Source organism: Delphinus delphis, chromosome 20, assembly GCF_949987515.2.
Source record: "Delphinus delphis chromosome 20, mDelDel1.2, whole genome shotgun sequence".
Taxonomy (NCBI): Eukaryota; Metazoa; Chordata; class Mammalia; order Artiodactyla; family Delphinidae; genus Delphinus; species Delphinus delphis.
Genome location: NC_082702.1, coordinates 6,705,575 through 6,731,923, shown reverse-complemented (window position 1 = coordinate 6,731,923; position 26,349 = coordinate 6,705,575). Strand labels below are relative to the sequence as shown.

Below are 26,349 nucleotides of genomic sequence, written 5' to 3'. Positions count from 1 at the left end.
CTCCATGGGGTTCACACTCCCTCTCAATGGCCACAGGGGTGAAAAGATGCCGGAAGGCAAAGGTGAGCTGGATTTCAGCGGCCTGTTGCAGAAGAGGTGAGTCCACCCCGCCTGGCACAGAAAGGGGAGATGGGGCCTCAAGGAGGAGAAGGATGGTGGGTGAGGCCCCCCTGCCCCCCGTTGCTTCCGCACTGCCATCCCGGGACTCTGCCTCCCCTCCATCTACCCATTCCTTGCCCACCCAGCCACCTGTCCATTCACCCATCCACCCATTCACCCACACCCCTACCCACAGCCCCACCCAACCAACAATCTGCCCATCACTCCTCCTACCTACCCACCCTTTAACCCATCGTCCTCACATCCACTTTCCTGTCCACTCAGGCTCCAATTCACCTACTCATCCACCTGTTCACCCAACCAACCATCCATCCATCCACTTGTCCATTCACCCACCCACCAGGCTGTCCACTCATCCAGCCAGCCAGCCAGCTATTTATCCATCTACCCATCAACCCACCCACTCATCAGCCTGCCCACTCATCTATTCAGGCAACCAGCTACCTATTTATCCATCTACGAATCTACCCATCCACCTACCTGCCCACCGCCCATCCATCTGCCCACATATCCATTCATCTACCCACCTCTTCCCACTTGTCCGTCCACGCATCGGCCATTACACTCAGCCACCCATTCATTAACCCATTCATTCATCCTTCACCCACCTACCGCATCATCCACTTCCCCATCTATTGAGGCACCCATCTATCCACGTTTCCACCAGCCATCTGTCTACCATGCATCCACCTTCCCATCTGCACCTGTATCTCTCTTTCAACTGAGTCCAACATCCCACCCATCTACTCATTCACCTACCCATTTGCCAGCCTTTCCTCTGTCAACTGTTCACCTCTTCAACGGCACACCCATCCTCCCAGATAGCTCCCTGTTAGACGCATCTATATGAAGTTGCTATTCTGTAGGTAAAAAATGATTGAATACTGGCAATTTCATATTATTCTACATGATGCTTGTCCAATCACTCAGTTATTCATTATCTGCTGGTCCACGGATCCATCCTTCTACTCACTCAACTATCTCCATAACCAAATCCCCAGAAACTCCATTTACTAATAGATTCATCTGTTTGTCTTTACCCAGCCAACCATCTTCCCAGGCATCTTCCATCAACATATTCACCCAACTGCTCACCCAGCCATCTGCCACCAACTCATCAATCCACCCACTTACCCAGCCATCCTCCATCAACCCATCCACCTGTCTTAATGCCACCCATCCCCTACCAACCTACCCATCCATTGACCCATTCATCCATCAACTTAGCCATCCATGGACCCCTCCACCTATTTACCAGTTCCCCACCTAATGCTCTGTACGTCAATCCAGATATTCATATGTCCCCCAAATTCACCCACGCATCTATCCTTCTTTTGTTCCCTCCCCTTCCTTCCTTCTTTCCAGAGATTCACTCTCTCTCACTCATCAAACATCTTCTGAGGCCTCCTGTCTACCAGGCCCTGATCAGGGGACAGGGAGAAGTTTGACTGGTTCCCTGACACTGAGTCGCTCATTGCCTTGGGAAGATGGGTCTGATCCAGCAGACACAGACACAGACCATGACTGTTTAGTGTGGTCAGAGAGAAGGTCTCACGAGGGCCTTGTGAGAGCTCAGAGTGAGGGCAACTGAGGTGCTGGCAGGACAGGGGGTGCCTCATGGAGGAGGGAACTTCGGTACTAGCATTTGTAGGATTGAAGAGCAGGTGGAGATGGGTCATCCAGGCAGGGACAGACGTTGTGCAAAGGCTGGGATGCAGGAGCGAGCCCAGAGTGCTCAGGAAAAGGCAAGTAGGGTGGTTTGGATAGCTGTGGGAGTGTGATGGGACAGAGGGCGAGGTTGTGATTTCGAGGCTGAGTGGCTGGGGTTTCCTCCTGAGGGCAATGGGGAGCTATGGAGGAGTTTTGAGCAGGGAAGGGGTGGCATCTGATGTGGGGGTCAGAAATAGCCCTCTGGGGCCAAGTGGAGAACCGACTGGAGGTGAAGAGATGAGATGAGGTCAGGAGGCCAGGGAGGAGGCTGGAGCAATGGTTCAGGTGGGACAGGATAAGGAATAACAGACCCAGAGAGAGAAAGTGACACAGCAAGTGAGTGGAGAAGGCAGAGGGAGACCCTCACCTCCTCACTCCCTGGTGGCCCCGGCCTGTTCTCTCCACCTTCAGGCAGGTGGTTGAGGAGGAGAAGAGAAAGAAGAAAGATGACGATGATCTAGGCATCCCGCCTGAGATTTGGGAGCTCCTGAAAGGGGCAAAGAAGAGCGAGTATGAGAGGATTGCCTTCCAGTATGGCATCACTGACCTCCGGGGCATGCTGAAGCGACTCAAGAAGGCCAAGGTCGAGGTCAAGAAGAGTGCAGGTCAGTGCTGGTCTGAGGGGAGACGGGCCCTGCCCATAGGGACTCCAGCACCATAGGTATCTGATGTTTGGACCCTGGACTTATCTTTTGGAGGTCCTAATCTGAGGAGTAATAGAGATGCCAGTTCTCAGGGGCCTCCAAGTTCACAGGAGGCTCTCTGACCTTGGTGGTCTGGGGAGGGAGACTTGACAGCTCAGGACAGTGAGAACCTCTCAGCTCCATCCCGCTTGCATCCCTCAATCTCCAGCCTTCACGAAGAAGCTGGATCCAGCCTACCAAGTGGACAAAGGCAACAAGATCAAGTTGGTGGTAGAGATTAGCGACCCAGACCTTCCCCTCAAGTGGTTCAAGAACGGTCAAGAAATCAAACCAAGTAGCAAGTATGTGAGAGGGGCAGTCCCCGGGTTGGGGGTATCCAAGTCCCAGAGAGGGAGTCCGGAAATAAGGCTGGCCACTCTTAACCCAGAAAGGGCACTCCCTCATCCATATGAAAAGTGCAAATACCTCGGTAGAAAAACAGACAAAGGCGATGAAGAACAGGAATTCAGTTAGAAGAAACCCAAGTAGCTAATTCACTAAGTACATATTCAACCTTGCAAACACAACCACCACCACCACTAATAATAACGCAAGTCAAAACAACGGTCTTGGGACTTCCCTGGTGGCCCAGTGGTTAAGACTCTGCACTTCCAATGCAGGAGGCCCGGGTTCGATCCCCGGTCAGGGAACTAAGATCCCGCATGCCACAGCTAAGACCCGGCGCAGCCAAATAAATAAATAAAATAAATATTAACAAACAAACAAACAAAAACCCCACCAACGGTCTTTCTGCTCTCCAAATGGGCAAAAACTTTACAAAATGATAAAATCTGGACTCCCCTGGCAGTCCAGTGGTTAAGACGCAGCGCATCCACTGCAGGGGGCGCGGGTTCGATCCCTGGTTGTGGAACTGAGATCCCCATGTGCCTCATGCCGGGGTGCAGCCCCCCCCCAAAAAAAGGATAAAACCTAGTGCTGGAGAAGACATAGGGAAATAGGTCCACATGTTATTGGTGGGAATGTAAATTGGCAAATCTCCAAAAGGGCAGTGTATTCTAAAGCCTTTATCTGTTTTTAAAATATTTCTTCATTTTGGCTGTGCCAGGTCTTAGTTGCGGCATGCGGGATCTAGTTCCCCGACCAGGGATCGAACCCAGGCCCCCTGCATTGGGAGAGCGGAGTCTCACCCGCTGGACCACCAGGGAAGTCCCCCCAAAACCTTTAGATCGTGCAAGCCTAGGTATTTATCATAAGGGCATGATCGTGGTTATTCATATTTAGCTGCAAGGATGTTCACTGGAACATTTGCTGCTGTAGCAAAAAGTCAAATAACCAAAACATACAATTCCATGTTAAGGTGCTGTGCAGTCACTAAAAAAGATATCCTAAGATTTATACTGACATGGGAAGCTGTTCAAGATTAGTGTTATGTTGTTATGAAGCAGAAACCAACACACCATTGTAAAGCAATTATACTCCAATAAAGATGTAAAAAAAGAAAAAAACAGATTAGTGTTATGTGCAGAAGCACAGTGCTCATCTCTGCTTCACAAAATGTTAATCTACGTGTAGATTAGATATAAAAAGATTGGAAAGAGAGAGGCCAAAATATTTGTAGCTGTTATCTCTTGATGATACCATTATGGATGGGTTCTATTTTTATTATTTTCCCCTTGGCTGTGTTTTCCAAATTTCTCATCACGAGCATTTTGGATAAGATAAAAATTATGTTAATTAAGTTACAGGTTAGGCTTCCCTGGTGGCGCAGTGGTTGAGAGTCCGCCTGCCGATGCAGGGGACACGGGTTCATGCCCCGGTCTGGGAAGATCCCACATGCCGCGGAGCGGCTGGGCCCGTGAGCCGTGGCCGCTGAGCCTGCGCGTCCGGAGCCTGTGCTCCGCAACGGGAGGGGCCACAGCAGTGAGAGGCCCGCGTACCGCAAAAAAACAAAACAAAACAAAAAAAAGATACAGGTTAAGTTGCTGTAACAGAGTCCCCAGAACATATTAATTTAGAGAGAAAGATATTTCTGGCGGATTGAGCTAGACGCAGGTTCCATATTTTTTGGCTACACCATTTCTCGTGGTGTTGTCCTCATCTGCATGATTGAAGCGGGTCATGGGCACATCTGTGTCTATCAGACAGGAAGCTGGAAGGAGAGAAGTCTAGAACAAGCACCGCAAAATTACAGATGACCTTGCAGTTATGCCATCACATCCATTCACATTCTGTTGGTCCAAGCTCAGTGGTGCGGCCCGCCGAGCCACAAAGGAGGCTGGGAAATGTAGTTGTCTAGGTGGGTCGCTGTGTGTCCCTGCTAAATGGAAGAAGACGGATATGGGTGGACGGTTAGCATTTCTGCTGTGGTTACGTAAATACTAGAAATTGGACCGTCGATCTCCTCCCACACAATTTGGCTCTGAGAGGGAGTGGCCTGTCCTGAGGATAGATGGGTGGACGCAGAGTCTCCCCCGTGCCCTGGCTTGAGCTGAGACTTCTGCGTCAGGCACGTGTTTGAGAATGTTGGTAAGAAGCGAATTCTCACCATCAACAAGTGTGCGCTGGCGGACGATGCTGCTTATGAGGTCGTCGTCAAAGATGAGAAGTGTTTCACTGAGGTCTTCGTCAGAGGTGAGGCCGGGATGTGGGCGTGAGCTTGGGGAGTGGGGCTCTGGAGGGGATCCTGAACCTACTGACCTCCTGTCGCCCTGCGCCCCACAGAACCCCCAGTCTTGATTGTCACACCCCTCGAGGACCAGCAGGTGTTTGTGGGCGACCGGGTAGAAATGGCAGTGGAGGTGTCAGAAGAGGGTGCCCAAGTCATGTGGTAAGTGACTCTTGACCCCTGATCTCCACACAGATGCCCACAGTGTCTTTGTCTCGGTCTTGATCTTTAGGACCTCTCTCTTTTTTTTTTTTAAATTTAATTTTATTAATTTATTTTTGGCTGCATTGAGTCTTCGTTGCTGCGCGCGGGCTTTCTTTAGTTGAGGCGAGCAGGGGCTACTCTTCCTTGCAGTGCACGGGCTTCTCACTGCCCTGGCTTCTCTTGTCACGGAACACGGGCTCTAGGCCCGCAGGCTTCAGTAGTTGTGGGGCACAGGCTCAGTAGTTGTAGTGCACGGGCTTAGTTGCTCCGCGGCATGTGGGATCTTCCAGGACCAGGGCTCGAGCCCGTGTCCCCTGCATTGGCAGGCGGATTCTTAACCACTGAGCCACCAGGGAAGCCCCAGGACCTCTCTTGAAGATTTCAGACCTTTAACTGGTAGTTTCCAGGAGACCTCAGCCTTTCTCTATAAATCCTGATCCTCACCATGACCTCTTTCTGAAACTTCTGACCTCTCCCCATCCCATCCTCTTCCAGGTCTTTTTCCTGATCCCTGCTATTTCTGATTCTTTAAGTTATTTATTCACCCATTCAACCAATTATCCATGCTTTGACTATTCATTCATGTATCCATCCATCCATCTCCCCAGCCCCCAATCCATCCATCCATCATCTCCCCGTCCATCCCATTGATTCATCCATCCATCCACCCACCCGTCCACCCACTCACCCATCTACCCATCCATTTGTCCATTCTTACATCTATTCCCCCTCCAACAAGTCTTTATTGAGCACCTGTTGTGTGGTGGCACTCTTCCATGTATTGGAGAGAAAATGGAGAGAATATATATTAACCTGTCCTTGTGGAGTTTATGATCTGGCCAACTGCTGGGGTGGAGTGTGTGTGTGTGTGTGTGTGTGTTGGAGACAGAAACAGGCATTAATAAAGTCATCACACAAATAAATATCAAAGTTTTATTTTGACAAATATTGATATTGCAGAGGATCAATAACTGATGCTATAACCACTTTTTAATAGGAGAAAAGGACTCAGGAGGTCAGGGAAAGCTTCCTGGAGGAGGTGACGATTGAGATGAGGTTCGAATGATAAGGAGGTAGAAGTGAAGTGGGAGGACTGGCCCAAGCAGGGAAGCACCATTTACTGAGGCCACAATATTTGACATCTCTCTGTGACCCCGGACTTCCTCCATGTTCTGACCTCTCCCCATGACCCTTTTTTTGTGTCTCCTGACCTCCAACTGAGACCTGTGGCCTGTCACCTCTTCTTCCTCTTTTTCTCCCCAACCCCCACCTGCGATCCATCCATTCTAGACACCTCTATCAACCTTTGTCTCTCATCCTTTGCGTGATCTCCCTTCTGACTCCTGATTCCTTCTCAGGACTGTCTGTCTGGCCCCTCACTCACCTCTGACATCCAGACTCCAGCCTAAGCGAGCCCCTCACTTCCCCCCTTCCTGTCCCCTCCACCCAGGACGAAAGATGGCGTGGAACTGACGCGGGAGGATTCCTTCAAGTCCATGTACCGCTTCAAGAAGGATGGGAAGCGTCACATCCTCATCTACTCGGATGTGACCCTGGCGGATAGTGGTCACTACCAGGTCATGACCAACGGCGGCCAGTGTGAGGCGGAGCTCATCGTGGAAGGTAGGGGGCCTCCCAGTGGGGCAGGGAGCCGCATTGCGCATGCTTCAGCGCGCCACTCGAAGTTGCCCAAGCCCCAAATCTTGGAGCTGTCCCTGACTCCTTCTTTGCCTCATACCCTACATTTGATTCACCAGCAAATCCCGGTGGCTCCACCTTCAAAGGATATCCTGAATCTCACCACTTCTCTCCACCTCCATTGCCCTCACCTGGCCCAGGTCTCCATCCCCCGCCCCCCATACCCTGGACTGTGGCAATAGTCTCTTCACTGCTCTCTCTGTTTCTACACTTGCGCCTCAACCCTGACTCCAGCCAGAGTGATCCTTGTAAAATGTCAGGTGGTGAAAACTGAACACATTCTGTGGTCTAGTTCACAGGACTGGACCCATGTCGGTTTCCTGGTTTGGATAGTGGACTACAGTTACGAGACATGTCACCATTGGGGGGAGCTGGGTGAAGGGTACATGGGACTCTATGTGCTATTCCCCCCCTTTTTTTTCTATGTGCTATTTTTACAAACTCCTGTGAGTCTGTAATATTTTCAATATAAAAAGATAAAAAAAAAAAAAAGCCCGAGTCATTAATAGGCCAGATAAATGATGGTAGTTCCCTCTGTAGCCATAAAAAAGGACAATTTTTAGTTAGTGATTTGGAAGGGTTTCCAAGATGTATTGTTAGGTGAAGAAGCAAATATGCCACTATTTGTATGGAGGGGAAAGAGAGGAAGCAAGGGAAGGAGGGAGGGAGGAAGGAAGGAAAGAAGGAAAGAAAGAAAGGAAGGAAGAAAGAGAAAGAAAGAAGGGAATGAACTGTGTGTACATCTTTGCTTTTCTGGCTATGAACTGGCTATAGTGTCTCTGGAGAAGGGATCGAGACCGGTACGATTGGAAGTGGGTGGGTTAGAGATTTCCCGCTCTATAGCTACATCCTCTTATCATTTTATTTTTAAGCCATACAAGTGCATTGTTTTATTTAAAAAATTAAAAAGAAAATAAGTCAGATCGCAGCCATGTTCCCAACACCCTCCAGCAGTTTCCACCTCACTCGGAGTCAATGCAAAGTGCTCTCCATGGCCCACGGGATGTGTCCTGCCTGTGCCGTCTCCCACGTCTGCTTTGCTCCCTCCGCACCAGCCTGCTGGCTGTTTCCCAAACCAGCAAGCCTGCTTTCCTCTGCAGGGCCTTTGCACATGCTGTGCCCTCTACCTGGGAGCCTTCTGCGGCCTCCCTGCCATCCCTCAGGCCTCATCGCTCCCTCTAGTTATTGGTTTGTGTGTTTCCCATTCACTGTCTCTCTCCCCACTAGAACGTGAGCTCACGAGGCCCACACATTGTTTCACGGCCAGAATCCCAAGAACCTGGGACACTGCTTGGCCCATAATGGGTGTTCGCCAGTCTTTGTGGACTGCCCGCAGTTTGATGGCCCCATCTCCTTCCCTCCCCATCCAGAGAAACAGCTGGAGGTCCTGCAGGACATCGCAGATGTGACGGTGAAGGCCTCAGAACAGGCCATGTTCAAGTGTGAGGTGTCCGATGAGAAGGTCACGGGCAAGTGGTACAAGAATGGGGTCGAGGTGCGGCCCAGCAAGAGGATCACCATGTCCCACATCGGGAGGTGCGGAGTGGACTGCGGACGTGGTCTGCAGACTTTGTGGTTTAAAAGAACAAGGGTTTAGGGAATTCCCTGGCCGTCCAGTGGTTAGGACTCTGTCCTCGCTGCCATGGCCTGGGTTCAATCCCTGGTCGGGGAACTAAGGTCCCACAAACCATGCAGGACTGCGAAAAAACAAAACAAACGACAACAATAAAACACAAGGGTTTATTTCATTGTGAGTCTCAGGGTTGGTGGGAGGCTGGCTGATCTCGGATGGCTGTCTTCCTGGGCTCCCTCAGGCCCTCATCTGGGTCAACTGGGCTGCCTCCACTCTGGTTCGTGGGACGTCTCATTCCCCAGGAGGCTGCTCCTGACATATTCACGTGGCCAACACAGGTGTCCCGAGAGAGAGCAGAAGCGAAGAGGGCCTCTGAGGGCTGGGCTGGGCGCTGTCCCAGTGTCACTTCCACTATATCCTATGGGGCAAAGGAGGTCACAGGCGGCAAGGTCTCCTTGCAAGGGTCACGGCTACAGGACAGGAAACTTGTGACTATATTTGCAAACAGTCAGTTTTGGCGGGGAGGCCATCTAGCTAGGGAAACGGGGCTGGAATTCAAAGCGTAGCACGTGGACACCTGAGATAAACACCTGGTAATCTGCAGAATGCCGAGAACCACTGTGATGCCAGCAGAGCATCGTGCCCCTGTGGATTTCCTGATCATAGCTCTTGGCAGACGTAGACTTTTTCTGGGTTCTGTGTGAGGCCCCTGCCTGCTGATGGTGTCAGTAATGCTGAGAACTAATCTTAATGCTTTACAGCGCACTTACCAGGTGCCAGGGAGTCTTCTAAATGCCTTACAACAACCCCCTTGTAGATTGTGAACATTACCTCTATTTTATAGATGAAGAAACGGAGGCACAGAGAGGTTAAGTGACTTGCCCGAGGTCACACAGCTAGTAAGGGGCAGAGCGAGATTTGGGTCCAGGCACTAGCATTGCATTGAACGCGGGGATCGCATGGCGGCGCGTGTGTCTCCGCGGTGGTCCCCAGGGCGACCTGGCCTGACCTTTGCCCTGCACCCCCCCACTCCCCTTAGGTTCCACAGATTGACGATTGACGATGTTCGCCCTGAGGATGAGGGAGACTACACGTTTGTGCCCGACGGCTATGCCCTGTCCCTCTCGGCCACACTCAACTTCCTGGGTGAGGATACCTCCTTGTCTCCCCCTGGCTGCCAGTGCACCTGCCCTCCCAGACCCCAACCCCCTTCAGGATTAAGTCTCCCTAACTGTACGCTGGGGGTGACAGCAGGTGCTTGTGGGAGGAGGGACAGTCATGGGCCTGAGTCCACCTCCCAACCCCTCAGGTCCCAGGGTGATGGGGTGTGAGGGGGGGGATCAGGGGCCCCATAGACCTAACCATCAGTCTTTTTTGTCCTCCAGAAATCACGGTGGAGTACGTCCCCAAGCAAGGTAGGGACCAGAGGCTGCTGTGGTCCTTAGGCTGGGGGCCTGGACTCCTGGCTCTGAGGGCAGAGGGGCAGGGGACCTGGACCGCTGGTTCTCTGTGGCTGTTGGAAGCCAGCTTCTCAGGAGATCCTCTGGAGGGGATGGGGAGGGCCCAGCTGCCCACTCCCAAGTTCCCCAGCATCTCTCCTCTGCCACCAGAGCCACCAAAGATCCACCTGGACTTCTCGGGCAAGACCTCGGAAAACACAATTGTGGTCGTGGCTGGAAACAAGCTGAGGCTGGACGTGTCCATCACAGGGGAGCCCCCTCCTGTCGCCACCTGGATGAAGGAGGATGAGGTAGGTGGAGCTTCCCCTGTGCCCTGACTTCGCCCTCTCAGCTCTGCTGGGTGACTTTAGGCAAGCTGGTTTCCCTCTCTGAGCTTCAGTTTCATTGTCTGTAAAATGAGGAATTTGATTCCTTCTTCAGAGGGTTGTTTTGAAGATTGGAGATTCTGTTTGTTCACCACATGGTTCTGGCCTAGCATGTGATGAGTGCTCCAACCATTCATCCATCCACCCATCCATCCACCCATGAACCCATTAATCAGTCAATCAGTCCTGCCATCCATTAGTTCATCCATCTAACCATCTTTCCATTCATCAGTTCATTGATTGATTAATGAATTCATCCAGTAATTAATCCATTTGTCCATTTATCCATGAATCAGTCCACTTATCCATCCATCCATCCAACAGATATTTTCATCTTGTATGTTCCAGGCCCTGAAACAGTTCAATTTTTCTTCTCTCCTCTGGGCTTCAATTTCCTCTTCTGTAAAACGGATAGACTTGACTCAATCTTCATTCATTCCTTCACTCAGCAAACACCCCCTGATGTTTCCTGTATGTCAGGCTCTTGCATAGGCATTGAGGATACAACCATGAATCAGATGCAGCCCCTGCCTTCCTGGAGCCTTCACTTTTGGAGAGAGGCAGACACGTGCCCAAACAGTCACAGTTCAGGGTGATCAGGGCTGAGAGAAAGGGAGGTACCAGAAGCTATGAGGATTCTGTCATAGCAGTCAGAGTGGGCTGTCACTTTCAGCTGAGGGCAGCCAGGAGTGCTTTCCAGACGAGGCGACTTCTGGGTGGGTTCTAAAGGATGGGTAACGGTATAGCAGAGAGAGAAGTGGGTCAGGGCATTGCATGCCCTGGGGATCAGCTTTGCAAAATCTTGGGGATGAGACAGCCTGGCGTTTTTAATGAAGGGTGGTGTTTGGAAGGCAAGGAGGGCAGTGGCAGGGGGGTGATGAGGCTGGGGGCAGACCCAGCAGGTCCACTTGTGCTGGGTCCACATCCTGTGTATTGTGTGGTCACAGGGAGCCATTGGAGACTGTTGGGCAGGGGAGGGGTGGAGGCCGGTCTGGGTTTTGAGAGAGGTAGAAAAAGGCCATCTGGTGGGCTGTGTTCAGGTGTTCTCAAGCACTGAGGGCAGGGTCCACATCGAGAAGCAGAAAGACACCAGCAGCTTCGTGATCGAGAGCACGGAGCGAGCTGATGAGGGCCGCTACACCATCAAGGTCACCAACCCCGTCGGCGAGGACGTGGCCACCATCTTCTTGCGGGTTGTGGGTGAGCAGAGGGGAGCAAGGGGGCTGAGCCAGGGGGGGTTCCCCGAGGCCATGAGGTATCCTCTGACCATCCTGCCTCCCCTTCCCCAGATGTCCCAGATCCCCCGGAGGCTGTGCGTGTCACATCGGTTGGAGAAGACTGGGCCACCCTAGTCTGGGAGCCACCCAAGTATGACGGGGGACAGATGGTCACCGGTGAGTGCCCGTGTGCCACAGTGCCCATGACCTCTGATGACCTCCCTGTCCCCTGACTTCTCCTTGACCTCCAAGAGTCCCTATAGCATCCTCAGTGACCACCCTCGGAAACTCGGTTTTCCATCTTCAATAGCTCACGATCCCTTTTGCCCTCTCTATCATTCTTTACTCCCCAGCAACCTGGGAACCCTCACTTTGGCTAACAGCCTAGGATTTTCTGTGACTCCTTACGCCCTGATTCATGACCTCCTTACGCCCTGATTCATGACCTCCTTACGCCCTGATTCATGACCTGTGGCCCTTCTTGATCCCTGGCCCCATGACGGGTAACCTCTGACTGCTCTGTGACCCTGAGATCAACTCAAGAGTCACGGCCTCAGACCTCTCAGAGTCATGTGACCTTTTGATGTGCCTTTGACTGCCCCAACTGACCTGGGACCCCAGGCCTCCCCATGACTTCCCACTTCTCTCTGCTTGCGGGGCCCTCCAGGGTACCTCCTGGAGCGGAAGAAGAAGGGCTCTCAGCACTGGATGAAGCTGAACTTCGAGGTCTTCACGGAGACCACCTATGAGTCCACCAATATGATCGAGGGCATCCTCTACGAGATGCGGGTCTTTGCTGTCAACGCCATTGGGGTCTCCCAGCCCAGCGGCAAAACCAAGCCCTTCATGCCTATTGGTGATGCCCCTCTGCACCCTCACCGAGCCCCCGCCCACCTCTGACCCATGGCCTGCCCGTCACTGATCTCTAAGCCTACACCCTGGCCTTGACTCCCTTGACTCCGCTGACGTCTGTCCCCTCTCATCCAACAACTCAAGACATTGACCCCCCAGCCCCACGCATCCTCCTGACCTCTTCCTGACCCAGTACAACAGCCACCGACCTCTATGATCCTAGACTCCATGCTGTCCCCCGAATATGGCATTGACCTCTGACCTACCACACAGACACCTATCCCTGCCCTTGGAGACCTCACGATTCCTTGAGATCTTGTTTTAATGACCCGTGATGCCACATCCTTGCTCCCTGACCTTTGGCCCACCATATTGATCCCTTTCCTGACCAGTGACTCCAGCTCTGACCCCTGAGCCCTCATTTACCCCACCTCCCCTTTCCCTGGATTCTTACAGCACCCACAAGTGAACCCCAGCACCTGACAGTGGAGGATGTGACGGACACCACCACCACCCTCAAGTGGCGGCCCCCAGATAGGATTGGGGCAGGTGGCATCGATGGGTACCTGGTGGAGTACTGCGTGGAAGGCTGTGAGTTACCCCGTCTGGCCTGGTGGGGGGCGGTGGCACACACACAGTCCCAGAGGCCTGCAAATAGGGCAGTGCAGGGACAGATCTCTGCCATAGCGAACGGCCCTTCTGTCTGTGCCTGCCTGAATCCCTGGGATGGGATGGGTCAAGCCAGGCCTCCAGTGACCGGCTTGTCCTCTCTCCCTCCCCCTCCCTCCCCTACACCCATCCTCCACATAGTGATACCTTTTTATCCATCCATCCAAGTATTTATCTACTACCTATGTTGCTCCTCCTGTGTTCTATCTAGTTATCCATTCATCTACCCATCCAACCAATCTTTCATCCATCCATCCATCCATTCTTCCATCCATGTATCCTTCCTTCCTTCTTTTCCTTCCTTCTTTTTCACCTCTTATTTCTCCCTCCCTCCGTCCCTTCTTTCCTTCTTTTTCTCCAGTTGCCCACCCAGTCATCCATCCAACCATCTCTCTATCCATCTGAAAATTTTTTGGATCATTTAACTATCCATCCATCCAGTAACATTGTTTTCATCCATGTATCTATCGCTTCACCACTATGTTTCTTCTCTCCCTCTCTTCTTTCCATCCATCCGTTTGCCTATATGACCATCCAACCGTCTAATTAGGCATTGTTTCTCCATCTGTCTGTCCATCCACCTATCCATATTTCCACACATCCCACTCTCAATCCTCCACGGAACAAACATGTATTGAGCACTGACTCCATGCCAGGCCCAGTGCCTCGGCTCTGGGGATATCTCCGACGTGGTCCTCTCACTGGGGAGACAGACAAGATCTCCGACATGGTCCTCTCACTGGGGAGACAGACAAGATCATTTTGACACTGTATCCCAGGCTTTAAGTCAGACAGTTGTGGGTTCCAATCCTGTCCCTTCACCTTGTAACTGTGTGACCTTGGGCAAACCTCTAAGCCTCAGTTTCCTCATCTAAAAATGGTGAAAGCAGTTTCCAGTGATGACAGGATTTGGGGATGCATGTAAATGATGGAAGGGTGGTCTCTGGTCAATTTCTTCCTTTTCTCTTCCCAGCACTCTTTACCCAGTTCCTACCCTTGCCCACCCCTCCCCAATCTGTCTTTCAGAACCTATTATACTTTTGTTAGAGTTCACCCTGTTGATTGTTGGTCTGACTCTCACTGGTTCACCAACCCATGGCAATAAAACCAGGATGGAAAAGCACCCATTTGCAAGCAGGAAATCCGAGGAGCTGTCTGTAACTACCACCCCAACCCCTTACCCTCTCTGAGCCTCAGTTTCCTCATCTCTAAAATGGGGATAACAGAATGGAGGCAGGAGTTAATGCGCTACCATTAATTAGCTCCAACCTGGTCATAAGAGATGCTCAAGAAATGTCAGTTGCAGCTACTCACTGCGGTGGGGCCCTAGGCGCTGAAAGGACACAAACGGAGGGGCCCCTAGGAAGGTCTTGAAGGAAGATGCCCAGCCTCGCTCCTCTCTCCTAGCTGACGAGTGGATCCCTGCTAACACGGAACTGGTGGAGCGCTGTGGCTTCACTGTCAAGGACCTCCCCACGGGAGCCAGAATCACCTTCCGCGTCGTTGGGGTCAACATCGCGGGGCGCAGCCAGCCGGCCACCCTGGCCCAGCCGGTCACCATCCAGGAGATTGTGGGTGAGGACTCCTGACCCCCGACTCTGCTCTCCTAAAGACCAAGTCGGTGTCATCATTAGGGCCTCCCCCCACAACCTTATCGCCCCTGGTCTGTCTGTCCCTCCGTCGAGTCCCTCTGCCCGGCGCTGAGCCCCTCCCTGGGTTTGTGCCCTCAGAGCAACCCAAGATCCGGCTGCCCCGCCACCTCCGCCAGACTTACATCCGCAAAGTGGGGGAGCATATTAACCTCGTCATTCCCTTCCAGGTGCGTCGAGCTGGGGTCGGGGGTGGGGCAGGGGTGAGGGGTCAGCTTCTGCGGGTGAGACCCGGGCTAACCTCGCCGCCCTCCCCGCCTTCCGGCACAGGGAAAGCCGAGGCCGCAGGTGACGTGGACGAAGGGCGGGGCGCCCATAGACACCTCCCACGTGCTCGTGCACACCAGCGACTTAGACACAGTGTTCTTCGTGCGCGAGGCTGCCCGCTCAGACTCCGGGGAGTACGAGCTCAGCGTGCAGATAGAGAACATGAAGGACACGGCCACCATCCACATCCGGGTCGTGGGTGCGCGGCCCGCAGGCGGCGGCGATGAGGGGGGAGGGGAGGAGATGGGCGGGGATGAGGAGGACCCAGGACAGGGGAAAGTGGAGAGACTGGGACCGGGGAGGGTGTGAGGTGGCAGTGGGTCAGAAGGGGAGGAAATGGGAGTGGGAAAAAGCCTAAGAGAGATCAGAGGGTGTGGGGATGGACAGGGGAGAGGAGGTGAGGCACTGGACGTTTAGGGATGCTTGGAGTGACATAACACGCGCCCCATCTTCCAGAAAAGGCAGGGCCACCGGAGAACGTGATGGTGAAGGAGGTGTGGGGCACCAACGCTCTGGTGGAGTGGAAGCCCCCCAAGGATGATGGCAACAGTGAGATCACCGGGTATTTCGTCCAGAAGGCCGACAAGAAAACCATGGTGAGAGACTAGAGGGGCCCGGGGTGGAGTGGACTTGGGGGGAGAAAAGCTGGCCAGATTGTCAGAGCAGGTGTGTTGTTCCCATTTCCCAGCTGGGGAAACTGAGGCACCGGGAAATTTGGGAGAATGGGCCGGGACAGGGAGGAAAGCCTTTGGGCTGAGATTTGGTGCATAACAGATTTTCTTTTTCTTTTTTTTGGTGGTGCCGGGCGGCTTGAGGGATCTCATTTCCCCGACCAGGGATTGAACCCGGGCCCAGTAGTGAAAGCCTGGAATCCTAATCCCTAGGCCACCAAGGAACTCTTTAACAGGTTTTCTTTTTCTTTCTTTTGTATTGAGGTAAAATTCCTCTAGCCAGATTTAGCATTAACCGTTTTCAAGTGGCATTTCACACCTTCCCAATGTTGTGCAGCCACCCCGTCTATTTAGTTCCAAGACATTTTCATTACCTCCAAAGGAAACCCTTGTCCGTGGAGCAGCCACTGCCCTTTCCCTCCCACCCAGTCCCTGGCAACCCCCCATCTGCTTCCTGTCCCCGTGGACCGGCCCCTCCTGGACATTTCTTATGGACACAGTCACACACTCTGTGGCCTTTTGTGTCTGGCTCGTTTCACTCAGCACCGCGTTTTCCAGGTTCACCCACATTGTAGCAGGTATCCGTGCAGCTGAGTCCTAGGCCTGGTTTTTGTTTGTTTGTTTTTTTGCGGTACGCGGGCCTCTCTCTGTTGCGGCCTCTCCCGTTGCGGAGCACAGGCTCCGGACGCGCAGGCTCAGCGGCCGTGGCTCATGGGCCCAGCCGCTCCGCGGCATGTGGGATCTTCCCGGACCGGGGCACGAACCCGCGTCCCCTGCATCGGCAGGCGGACTCTCAACCACTGCGCCACCAGGGAAGCCCCTAGGCCCTGTTTTTTTGTTTGATTTTTGTTTTTGGCTGTGCAGTGCGGCTTGCAGGATCTTAGTTCCCCTACCAGGGATTGAACCTGTGCCCCCTGCAGTGGAAGCGTGGGGTCCTAACCACTGGACCACCAGGGAATTCCCCTACCAGTCCCTGGTTTGAATGGACCATGTTTTGCTTGTCCATTCATCCACTGATGGGCACCTGGGTTGTTCCCACCTTCCGCCCATTGTGAACAGAGCTGCTGGGGAACGGTGGGTTTTATGAGCGAGGCGCCCGCTTGGGTCCGTGTCCCTGACTCTCCCGGCCCCTCCCCGTCCCCCATGCCGTAGGAGTGGTTCAACGTCTACGAACACAACCGGCATACCTCCTGCACCGTATCAGACCTCATCATGGGCAACGAATACTATTTCCGAGTTTACAGCGAGAACATCTGTGGGCTCAGCGACTCGCCTGGCGTCTCCAAGAACACGGCCTGCATCCTCAAGACAGGTATGGCTACTGCCACCGTTCCGAGGGGGCCAGTCCCAGTTCCCCCTCTCTCTCTGTTTTTTTTTTTTTTTAATTGGAGTGTAGTTGATTTACAATGTTGTGTTAGTTTCAGGTGTACAGCTAAGTGATTCAGTTATACATATATCCGTTCTTTTTCAGAGTCTTTTCCCATATAGGTTATTACAGAATAGTGAGTAGCGTCCCCTGTGCTCTACAGTAGGTCCTTGTTGGTTATCTATTTTCGATATAGTCTCCCTCCCTGCACTCAGAGTTGATGGCAGCTGGTGCTGGAGGAGAAGTGGTCCGGGGACAGTGAAGACCAGTCCCCTTACAGGTGTGTCACCCCTCCCCCAGGTGTCACCTTCAAACTGCCTGAGTACAAGGAGCATGACTTCCGAACGCCTCCCAAGTTCCTGACGCCTCTACCTGACCGGGTGGTCGTGGCTGGTTACGCTGCAGCTCTCAACTGCGCCGTCAGAGGCTACCCGAAGGTGCCGTGTGTGTGTGTGTGTGTGTGTGTGTGTGTGTGTGTGTGTGTGTGTGTACGCACGTAGTGTGTGTAATGTGTAACCCTGTAGGGAATTCATCATCGAGGTGAAGCCCCATTGCCTGCCCGCCACACGGGCGCTTCCTCCCTGAGTTCTCTCTCTGCTCGTGGGATTTGCTCACTTTTAACCCACTTGCTGTCTCTCTGCTCTAACCAGAGCCCAAGTCTCAGCTCACTACACTGACTTCCCTCAAAAACAGAAACCTTTGGGGTGGAGGGGGTCTAAACCTGCAGGGCTCCTTGGCGTCTTCCTGCCCTGTCTGGTTTCCAGACTACTGTCTGGGAATGTGGACACTTGCAACCTTGAACTCCAAGGACCCACCTAGACCAGCGGCTGGCAAACTACGGCCCTCGGGCCAAATCCGCCTGCCACCGGTTTCTCTATTTTTTTTTTGGCTGTGCCACGTGGCTTGTGGGATCTTAGTTCCCCGACCAGGGATTGAACCCGGGCCCTGGCAGTGAGAGCATGGAGTCCTAACCACTGGACCACCAGGGGATAAATAATTTTTAAAACGGTTTTTTCTTTTTCTGTTTTGTTATCTTGCTTTCACGTTAATGGTTTGTGTGTGGTTCATGACCCAGAGACCACAGAGCCCCAAAAGCCTAAAATATTGACTGCCTGGCCCTTTTGACACATTTTGCCAACTTTTAGCGTCAGCTGCTGTAGGCATCCCGTGGATTCTTTCCTTCACCTCTGCCATCACCGCTGTCTACTGCTTTATTCACTAACTCCATCCATTCATTCATTCTGCTCATTTCCCTACCAATCCATTCATTTATTCAGCTCATTCATTTGCTTCATTTATTTACATCATTTATTCATTCATTCAACACACGTTTTCAGAGGCTTTCTATGTGCCGGTGATTTGAACAAGGAGTTCCCGTATGTTGGGGGAGACCGCCATGCATCCGAAGTCACACAAATGACTATAAAATTATAAAGGGTGGCGAGTGTGCTAGGGAAATGCAGGCAGTTGTGAGAGTGTAAAGTGGGGCATTCCTGTTCCAGTCTAGGACCCGGGAAGTGACAGGGGAACTGAGACCTGAAAGATAGGCAGGCACTGGTTAGGTGAAAAGAGGAGGGGAGAGCAGTATTGGAAGAGGCAAGAGCCAGTGCCAAGGTCCTGAGGCGGGAGGCTGTCTGGTCTGTTTGAGGGACAGTGAGGCAGCCCGTGTGGGCGGAGCAGATGGAAGGAAGGGGTGGGAAGTGAGGGCAGAGGAGTAATGGGGCCAAATCATGCAGGGCCCTATGGGCCACCACAAGGGGTGGGCTCTTCCTCTTCCTGAAGAGGAGACTGAGGGTCAGAGAGGAGAAGTGACTCGTCCAAGGTCAGCCAGTCAAAATTAGGAGGTGGCACAGCCAGAAGGAGAACCCAAATCTGCCTCCCAAGGCCCACTTTGCTATCTCCCAGGGTACCCTCTGTCACATGGCTTCCTCTCCACTCTCCTCAACAGCCCAAGGTGGTCTGGATGAAGAACAAGATGGAAATCAGCGGAGATCCCAGGTTCCTGATGAACAACTACCTGGGGGTCCTGACGCTGAACATCCGTCGCCCGTCCTCCTTCGACTCGGGGACTTACTCGTGTCTGGCCGTCAACGAGCTGGGGGAGGCCCTGGCCGAGTGCAAGCTGGAAGTCCGAAGTGAGCGTGGGGCGGCCCCCAGCGCACCCCTGCCGACCCTCATCCACTCCCTTTACCAAGCTAACGGGAGGCCGGTGCTGAGCAGGGCTGAGACCAGAGCCTAGGCAGACCCGGGCCCCCTGGGAGTATGATTGGGAAGCCAATTCAGACCCCAGCAGGATGTTTCAGGGTGACACGTGGGGGAGGGAAGGCAGCACAGGGTATGGTAGGGGTGGGGGAGGGAGAGCGCCTGACCCGGCCTGGGCAGGAGTCTGAGGTTTTCCAAAGGAGCTGAGGGACAAATAAGAGGTGAATGAGGGCGAGAAGAACTTAGCAAATGATCGCTAAGGCTTCCAGTGTGCCTGGGGAGGTGTGTGGCACAGCACTGAAAGCAACATGGGTAGTGGCAGAGGACGGGGGGCTGTGGGAGCCCCGAAAAATGAGCCCCCTCCAAAGCCTGTCCCTGTCCCCCTCCTGTCCCCACCTCTCTGCCCCACAGCCCCAGCCTCATCTGTCCTCCTTCCTGAATCCTGCGCCAGCCTCCTCTCGGGCCTCAGGGCCTCCGGTCTCTCTCTCCGGTTCCACCTCCGGGCCCTAGAGGGTGCCTGGCCCATATCCACAGTTGACCTGCTCACAGGGCTCCCCAGCAGCCCCGGAACCCTTCATCCTGGGGTCATGGTCCTGCCTCTGCCACCCCCAGCCCCTCTCCAGCCTCAAGCGCCCCCATTTTCCAGCCACACCGAGCAGTTGGCGGTTGGACAAACTGGTTGTGCCTTCTCCTGCTCCTGGGGCTTTGCACGTGCTTTTCCCTCTACCCAGAATGCTCTTCCTTGCATCCTCCGCCTTGGGCTTCAGTCCAGCAAGCATCCACCAGCCGAGACTCGTGGGGAGGCCGCTAAGCAAGTCCCTCAGAGGCGACTGACGTTCATAGGGGCTTCCAGAGTCCCTCCCTGGCTCTGACGACAGCCCAGTAGACAGAAGGGGCTGCAGACCCTTAGCAAAGCGTCCAGAGGGATCACTCCAAACACCTCCTGCCTGTCATTCCAAGGCGCTGATCTGCCAGGCCGACCTACTGATAATTCCTAGGGTTCTGCCGTCCCCCTTATCAACTGTTGAATCCGTTCAGAAATATCCCTACTTCAGGATTCCAGTGACGGCTGGTCTCCAGCAGCTGCTCTGTAATCAGAACGTCCCAGTTTGGGGTTCAAAACTACAGGAATCAGGGCTCTATGGAGTTGGGTTGACCAGGTGCCGAGCTAGGTGATGAAGGGAAAACCTGCTCCCCGTGCTGGTCAAGTGAATCCAGCGGGCACAGGCCCGGGGGCAGGGGCGGGTGGTGGTGGGACAAGCATTTTTACCACCCTTTTCTGTTTTCCCCCCACAGTGCCGCAGTGAAGCGCTCTCTCCCACCTGCCAAGATAATTGGCTGCTGAGTCCTAACCCAGACCTCCCCCAACACGTTTCCCTTTCCCGAGTTATCAATGAGAAGATCATAGTCTTGTCTTGGACTCCCATATGTCTGTCCTTCTTGAGTCTGTAGCTCCGCCTTCCTCCTCCTGTAGGGCTTAGTCACCTGGGGCTGGGCGATGGGGACAGCCAGGTTGGAATGGCAACCACGATGAGGCGGCCCTCATGAAGCAGACCGCATTGAGGCCGCCATCTTGGAACAGCCACTTTAGCGAGGCTACCGCGTTGCCATGGCAACTACAAAATCACGGGGCGGGGGGGCCTGACACCCTGTGGAGGCAGCCCTGTTAGCCGAGCTACTGGGAGTGGGGAGGAGGTGGGCTGGCTGCAGGGGCCAGATGCAGTGGGCAAAGAAGAACCAAAGGCCAGACTGGGGAGGGCTACTCTAGTGAGGTAGCCATGATGGAGTGGTGAGCGCTGGGCCTCAGTAGCGGCCCGAGGAGCCAGACACCATGACCAGAAGACCGCGCCGGGGCAGTCATACTGGAAGAGCTGTTTCTGCCATGTTGAATCGGTGACGATGGGGAAACTGCTCGTGACCGGGTTGTTGGTTCTTAAGTGGCCGATCCTTATTAACTTTAATAATTCATCTGTCCGGCCCCGAGGTAGGGTACACTTTGATCTCTGGTCTTTTAGTGACCTCAAAATAATGTTGGAGGAATCAGAGTCCCCAGAGTTCCGAGGTCTGTGGGTCCAGGCTGGCTTCCATGGCTTGAAGCTGGGTACAAGAGTCTGTCTCGGAGGCCCTGACTGCGGACGCACCTGCCGTTTGGAGGTGGGTGAGTGGGCACTCTGTACTTCCTGGGAAGGCCTGGGGAGCAGGGTGTCTCGAGAGGAAGAGGCCCCATACGTTCCAGTGTCCCCACCTTCAAGGACTGGGGCATTTCCCCTCCCCAGGCCTTACACGGAACTGGCATCTTGTCTGGCTGACCCCACTCCTTCAGGGCCTGGGCACTCCCTCCCCAGGTCCCACCATGCTAGGTCAAGGGGAGCGAGGCTGGGGTGGGGGGATGCCCAGTTAGGAAACCATCACCACTTTTGCTGGTGCGCCAAGGTCCTGCAGACCTTGCCCTGCTTTTGAGAGCCTCCTGTCCTCTGGGTACAGATGCCACACACTGTCAGGACTTAGGAGTCTGGGCTCCTGGTCACCTCCACTCTCAGACACAGGCATCCAGGTCCCAGGCCCTCCTCCCTCAGACCCAGGAGTCCCGCCCCCAGCCCCGCCCATGCCCCTCTCCCCGCTCCTTGCAGCCCCGCCCTGCTCCGCTCACCTCGTCCGCTCACTTCCTCCTGCTCGGATCCTCGTCCTTGTCGTCCTCCAGCGCCGAGCACTCCTGCGTGAAGGGTACGGCTCCCTGGGCCGAATGGAAGCGCAGGCGGTAGAGCAGCCGCACCCATTGGCCGAACTTGCGGTCGCGGCTCTCCGGCGGGGCTCGCAACTGCAGGTAGAAGGCGCGGCCGGTGCGGAACTTGACCTTCAGTTGCCAGCGGCTTTCGTCGTGTACGAAGAGCTGGACGAACTGCAAGGGGAACAGCCTGGCGGGCGGAAGGGGCGGCCTCAGCGTCTTACCCTCCCCGGCTTCGCAGCGCCCACCCCAGCGCCCCTCTCCCTGCCCGGAAGGATCCTTTTCCACTTTCTCTGCCTCTTGCATTTTATCCATCCCCAATTTTCTTCCATACACAGAGCCCATCCGTGTCTCCCGCTGGTCCTCCCTCCTAAACGCGAAACTCAGATTGCTGCTTACTTGAAATTTCCATTTGTATGTTGGATCGACATCGGACACATAAAATGTCCAACAGCCAAATTCCTGATCTTCCGCCAACCCCAAAGCTGCACCTCTTCGTCTTCCCCATCTTAACATCCTCCCACTTGCTCAGTCAGAAACCGCGGGAGGCGACTTTTTCCCATTCTCAGCCAATCCTACCAAATCCTGATGGCTCCACCGTTAAACCGTAGTCACAGTTCGACGATTTCCAAGTCCCTCCACCAGCCGCCCCCGACCCCCGCCGTCCAGCCACCGTAATTTCCCGCCTTCACCCCAGTCTGTTCCCACGCGGCCGCCAGAGGGCGCCAATCAACACCCGCGTTAGCTCAAATCCTTCCCGGGGCTCAGAGTAAAAGCAGAGTCCTCGCCTAGACTACAAGGCCCTGCGGGATCTGCCCGCTTTGTTCCCTCTCTGCCCCCCCCACCCCCACGCACTCTCCTCGCTTACTCGGCTCCAGCCATACTGTTCTCACTGTCCCATAAACACCTGCTAGGCTTGGTCCTACCTCAGGACCTTTGCACAGGCCGTTCCCTCTGTCATCCTCCAGCCATCCCCATAGCTTGGCCCCTTCCTCTCTTAGAGAAGATCTGTTTACAACCTCCAGCCTATATACAACTACATTCGCCCTTGCAGACCTCCCCATGCCCACCCCCATGCCCCATCTGTCTCCACAGACCTCACCCACTGGACAAATTGACATCTATTCTGTCTGCTTTCCTAGTAGAAAGTGAGCTTGAGGGCAGAGATTTTTGGTCCAATTTTGTTCAGTGCTGCTTCCGTAGTACCCAGAGCTGACCCATGGTCAGTGCTGAGTGAATGCTTGTGGAGTATCTGAATAAAGGAATTGCTCAGGCCCCCAGCCTGATTCAAGGTCCAACAAGGCAGGGGAGGAAACAATCCAGACAGGATGGGTAACTTGGCCCAGATCACACAGCAGGGACTTGAAGCCAAGTCTTACCTATGTTCTTAACAACACTGGGTAGCCACATACGACTCCCCTCAGGCCCTGCAAGACTACCTCTAGAAACTGGTCTTACAGACACCCTCGCAGCTGAGCACATGGATGTCCCCTGCCTGCCACATTGGTTGTCACCCCAAGGCACAGGGCACATCAGAGTCCCTCAGTAGGCAACTCGATCTATTAGTATGTTCCCCAAATGGAAGAATAACAGCTGACATTTCCAGAGCGCATACTCTGTGCCAGGTGCTGTTCCAAGAGATTTACAGACATTTACTTAGTTTATCCCCTGACAGCCCTGGAAGGTGGGCTCTCCTCTTATCCTCATGTGGCCGATGAGGAAACTGAGGCCCAGATGGGTAGGAAACTTGGCCAAAGACAGTGAAGAAGAGGTGAAGCCAGGATTTGAAACCAGGCCATCTGAAGGCAGCCATTCGTTGAAGGACATTCCCTATTACATCATCACAGCAAGAGGCTGGATGCAAGCTAGGTGTCCATGGGGACGGAGTTTGTTGAATTGTGTGTGTCCAAAAATGGATCTGTGTGCACTGGCACAGAATCACTAAGGGCTGGAAGCTGGTTAGAAGTGAGGGGCTGGGGGATGTGTTGAGGCTGAGTTGGCAGAGCAAGCTCAATGATTTTACTTCGATGGTATGTTTTCTCTGGGGCTGGGAGGGGAGAGTGCTGAAGGAGATGATGAGGGTCAAAACCCCCCTCTCAGCACCATCCTTAGCATCCTTCCAACTGCAGGTTGTGACTCATATGGTGGGATACAATTAGCACTGAAAAGAAAAGGAAGATGGTAGAGAATGTCCCAGTACAAGGTTCCGGCATCAGAATACTGCTTTGTGAAATGTTTTAAACTTATTCGGGGGGGATAAATAAAGGCTGTAAGTGGCATCAAGTTTGTTCAGGTCAGAAGCAGATTCTACCACCAAATGAGTTACGTCCAAAATTGCAGACAGGGGCTTCCCTGGTGGCGCAGTGGTTGAGTCCGCCTGCCGATGCAGGGGACACGGGTTCGTGCCCTGGTCCAGGAAGATCCCACATGCCGCAGAGCAGCTGGGCCCGTGAGCCATGGCCGCTGAGCCTGCGCGTCCGGAGCCTGCTCCGCAATGGGAGAGGCCACCACAGTGAGAGGCCCGCATACCGCAAAACAAAACAAAATTGCAGACAAAGGATTGTGTGCATGCGTGTGTGTGTGTGTGTGTGTGTGTGTGTGTGTGACAATGTGACTCCATCCTTCCTTCCTTCCTTCCCGCTCTTCCCCCGTCCCCCTTTCTTTCATTATCTGTGAGATGTAGCCAAAAAGTGAAAGCCACCAGCAGAATGTTTCTGGAAATATACTCTATGCCTGTAAATGTCTTGGTATTTGCAGCTGGAGTTGGAGACAGGAGCCTAGGATGGAAGAAAGGTGTATTTTGTGCTATGTGTGTTTTGTACCTTGGAGTGTATTTGCATTACTTTTTCAATCAAAAAAACAAAGACCTGAAGGGGCAGTGTGGAGTGTGGCCCAGGAGCTCCAGAATCATGAGGTCAGCAATCCTGAGGAGCCCAAGGTTCTGATCCCAGGCCACCCCTGACCCACTGTGGGACCCTGGGCAAGTGGCTCCCCTCTCTGGGCCTCAGTTTTTCTTATGGATGGGCCTAAGGGGCCCCACCATATGACAGTAGGAGGTCAGAGAAGAGATGATGTGCATGGTCAAGGGGACGCCTGGCATGCAGTAAGTCCTGCATAAATGGTCATTCTCCTGATTCCTGCCAGGGTGTAGCTGAAGACAGTCCCCCTCATGTCTATCTATCCCTGATTCCTGGCTCCTGTGGATGGCCCTGTCCTTGTTCTCCTGGGTGGACAGTAGCCCAGAGAAGGCTAGCAGCCATCCATGGCTCCTGGCCTTGGAGGTCGTGTGGGTGAAAGGAGGTGCTGCAGGGGGCCTAGGATGCCCAGAGCTGGGGAGAAAGGAGGTCTAGGCTGGGGTGGGGGCAGTCACCCGAAGAGCTGCAGGCGTCCGTTCTCCTTGGCAGGGCCCGCCAGAAGCAACAGGTCTGGGAGTTCCAGGGCTGGACTGGAGGCTGCCACCCCCATGGTGACCTTGTTGGCAACTTCTCCTAACCGGGTCACCTGAGGCCGGGGGGTCAGAGGTTAGAAGCCAGATAGATGGGGGGTGGGATTGGGGAGGGATCAGGAATTTTGGTAGGGTTAAGGGTCAGGAACCAAGTAAGTTAACCACCAAGATGGGGATCAGAGATCCTGGCTGGGGTCAAAAGTCAAGAGTCATATGGGTATGAAGTCAGGGAAAATGGACCGAGGGAATCAAAGGCCAGGGTTCATAGGGAAGCAGGAATTTCAGGAGGTGGGCATTAGGGGGAGTGATCAGAAATAGGGCGAACAGAGGTTCCCCAAGTCAGGAGGCCGGGGCTCAGGCCTGGGCTCGGAGGGCCCTGGGGCTCCACACCTGCACGAAGTTGCTCTCAAAGATGGGTAAATCCCGCAGCTGGTCGAACTCGCCGCTCAGGAGATGGCGTTGGAGCCGTCCCGGCCGGTGCGTGGGACAGGCTGGAACCAGGGGGCGTTCTACATGCGCGGCAAAGTTCGCAGGTCTGTTCCAGGAGGCTGGGCCAAGGTCCCCAGGTCAGCCCCGCGCTGAGGGTAGAGGGTTCCCGGCTACCGGTCTCCGTATCGCAGGCTCCATCCCTCACCTGGTTCCCTCACCTGGTCCAACCCCTCCAGGCCCGGCTCCGCCTCTCACCTGCCATCCCACCTGGTCCCGCCTCACCTGCTCCACTAGGGGCCGGCTTAGGCTCGTGCCACCGTTTCATCGCAACGCCCCGCCCCTTGGGGGGAGCGGAGGGAGGCGCCCACGGAGAAAACGGGAGGGCGGGGCCCCGGGCTCTGTGACGTCACAACGCGAC

The 26,349-nt window shown here is 54.1% G+C and overlaps 2 protein-coding genes and 1 non-coding gene across 9 annotated transcripts in view; 2 read left to right on the top strand and 1 right to left on the bottom strand.

Moving 5' to 3' along the window:
• The window catches only part of MYBPC2 (myosin binding protein C2), a 23,296-nt gene extending 3,556 nt beyond the window's left edge, over positions 1-19,740 (top strand). Inside the window, exons 7-27 of the mRNA XM_059999711.1 lie at positions 37-96; positions 2,242-2,435; positions 2,683-2,815; positions 4,981-5,105; positions 5,196-5,301; positions 6,794-6,966; positions 8,412-8,577; positions 9,654-9,760; positions 10,000-10,029; positions 10,225-10,364; positions 11,480-11,639; positions 11,729-11,833; positions 12,324-12,512; positions 12,965-13,099; positions 14,585-14,752; positions 14,908-14,996; positions 15,097-15,292; positions 15,550-15,689; positions 16,917-17,076; positions 17,431-17,567; positions 19,079-19,740. Of these exons, the coding sequence (XP_059855694.1) occupies positions 37-96; positions 2,242-2,435; positions 2,683-2,815; positions 4,981-5,105; positions 5,196-5,301; positions 6,794-6,966; positions 8,412-8,577; positions 9,654-9,760; positions 10,000-10,029; positions 10,225-10,364; positions 11,480-11,639; positions 11,729-11,833; positions 12,324-12,512; positions 12,965-13,099; positions 14,585-14,752; positions 14,908-14,996; positions 15,097-15,292; positions 15,550-15,689; positions 16,917-17,076; positions 17,431-17,567; positions 19,079-19,369 (3,004 nt within the window). The 3' untranslated portion in view covers positions 19,370-19,740. The remainder of the gene's footprint in view (positions 1-36; positions 97-2,241; positions 2,436-2,682; positions 2,816-4,980; positions 5,106-5,195; positions 5,302-6,793; positions 6,967-8,411; positions 8,578-9,653; positions 9,761-9,999; positions 10,030-10,224; positions 10,365-11,479; positions 11,640-11,728; positions 11,834-12,323; positions 12,513-12,964; positions 13,100-14,584; positions 14,753-14,907; positions 14,997-15,096; positions 15,293-15,549; positions 15,690-16,916; positions 17,077-17,430; positions 17,568-19,078) is intronic.
• Positions 3,091-3,163, top strand: TRNAG-UCC (transfer RNA glycine (anticodon UCC)). The gene has a single exon. It is a non-coding gene; the product is annotated as a tRNA-Gly (tRNA).
• On the bottom strand, positions 8,804-26,349 carry GARIN5A (golgi associated RAB2 interactor 5A). Of its 7 annotated transcripts, none has more exons than XM_059999811.2 (5): positions 26,214-26,349; positions 25,893-26,050; positions 25,428-25,558; positions 21,983-22,247; positions 8,904-9,032 (listed from the first exon to the last, which is right to left on the bottom strand). In XM_059999811.2, the coding sequence occupies exons 1-4, from the start codon at positions 26,254-26,256 to the stop codon at positions 21,992-21,994; spliced, it is 588 nt and encodes a 195-aa protein (XP_059855794.1). In that variant the 5' UTR covers positions 26,257-26,349; the 3' UTR covers positions 8,904-9,032; positions 21,983-21,991. The 7 variants fall into 7 exon arrangements, with proteins under 7 accessions (XP_069396310.1, XP_059855794.1, XP_059855796.1 ...); XM_059999813.1 differs by lacking the exon at positions 8,904-9,032 and adding an exon at positions 20,774-20,823; XM_059999812.1 differs by lacking the exon at positions 8,904-9,032 and adding an exon at positions 21,358-21,473.

What these genes read in the sequence shown, in the direction of transcription:
- GARIN5A (XM_069540209.1), bottom strand. Translation starts at nt 26,256, where the DNA reads ATGAAACGGTGGCACGAGCCTAAGCCGGCCCCTAGTGGAGCAG. An exon ending in GCCGGCCCCTAGTGGAGCAG is followed by an intron (nt 26,051 to 26,213) that starts GTGAGGCGGGAC and finishes ACCTTGGCCCAG; the next exon opens with CCTCCTGGAACAGACCTGCG. An exon ending in TTGAGAGCAACTTCGTGCAG is followed by an intron (nt 22,248 to 25,892) that starts GTGTGGAGCCCC and finishes TCCGCCCGCCAG; the next exon opens with GCTGTTCCCCTTGCAGTTCG.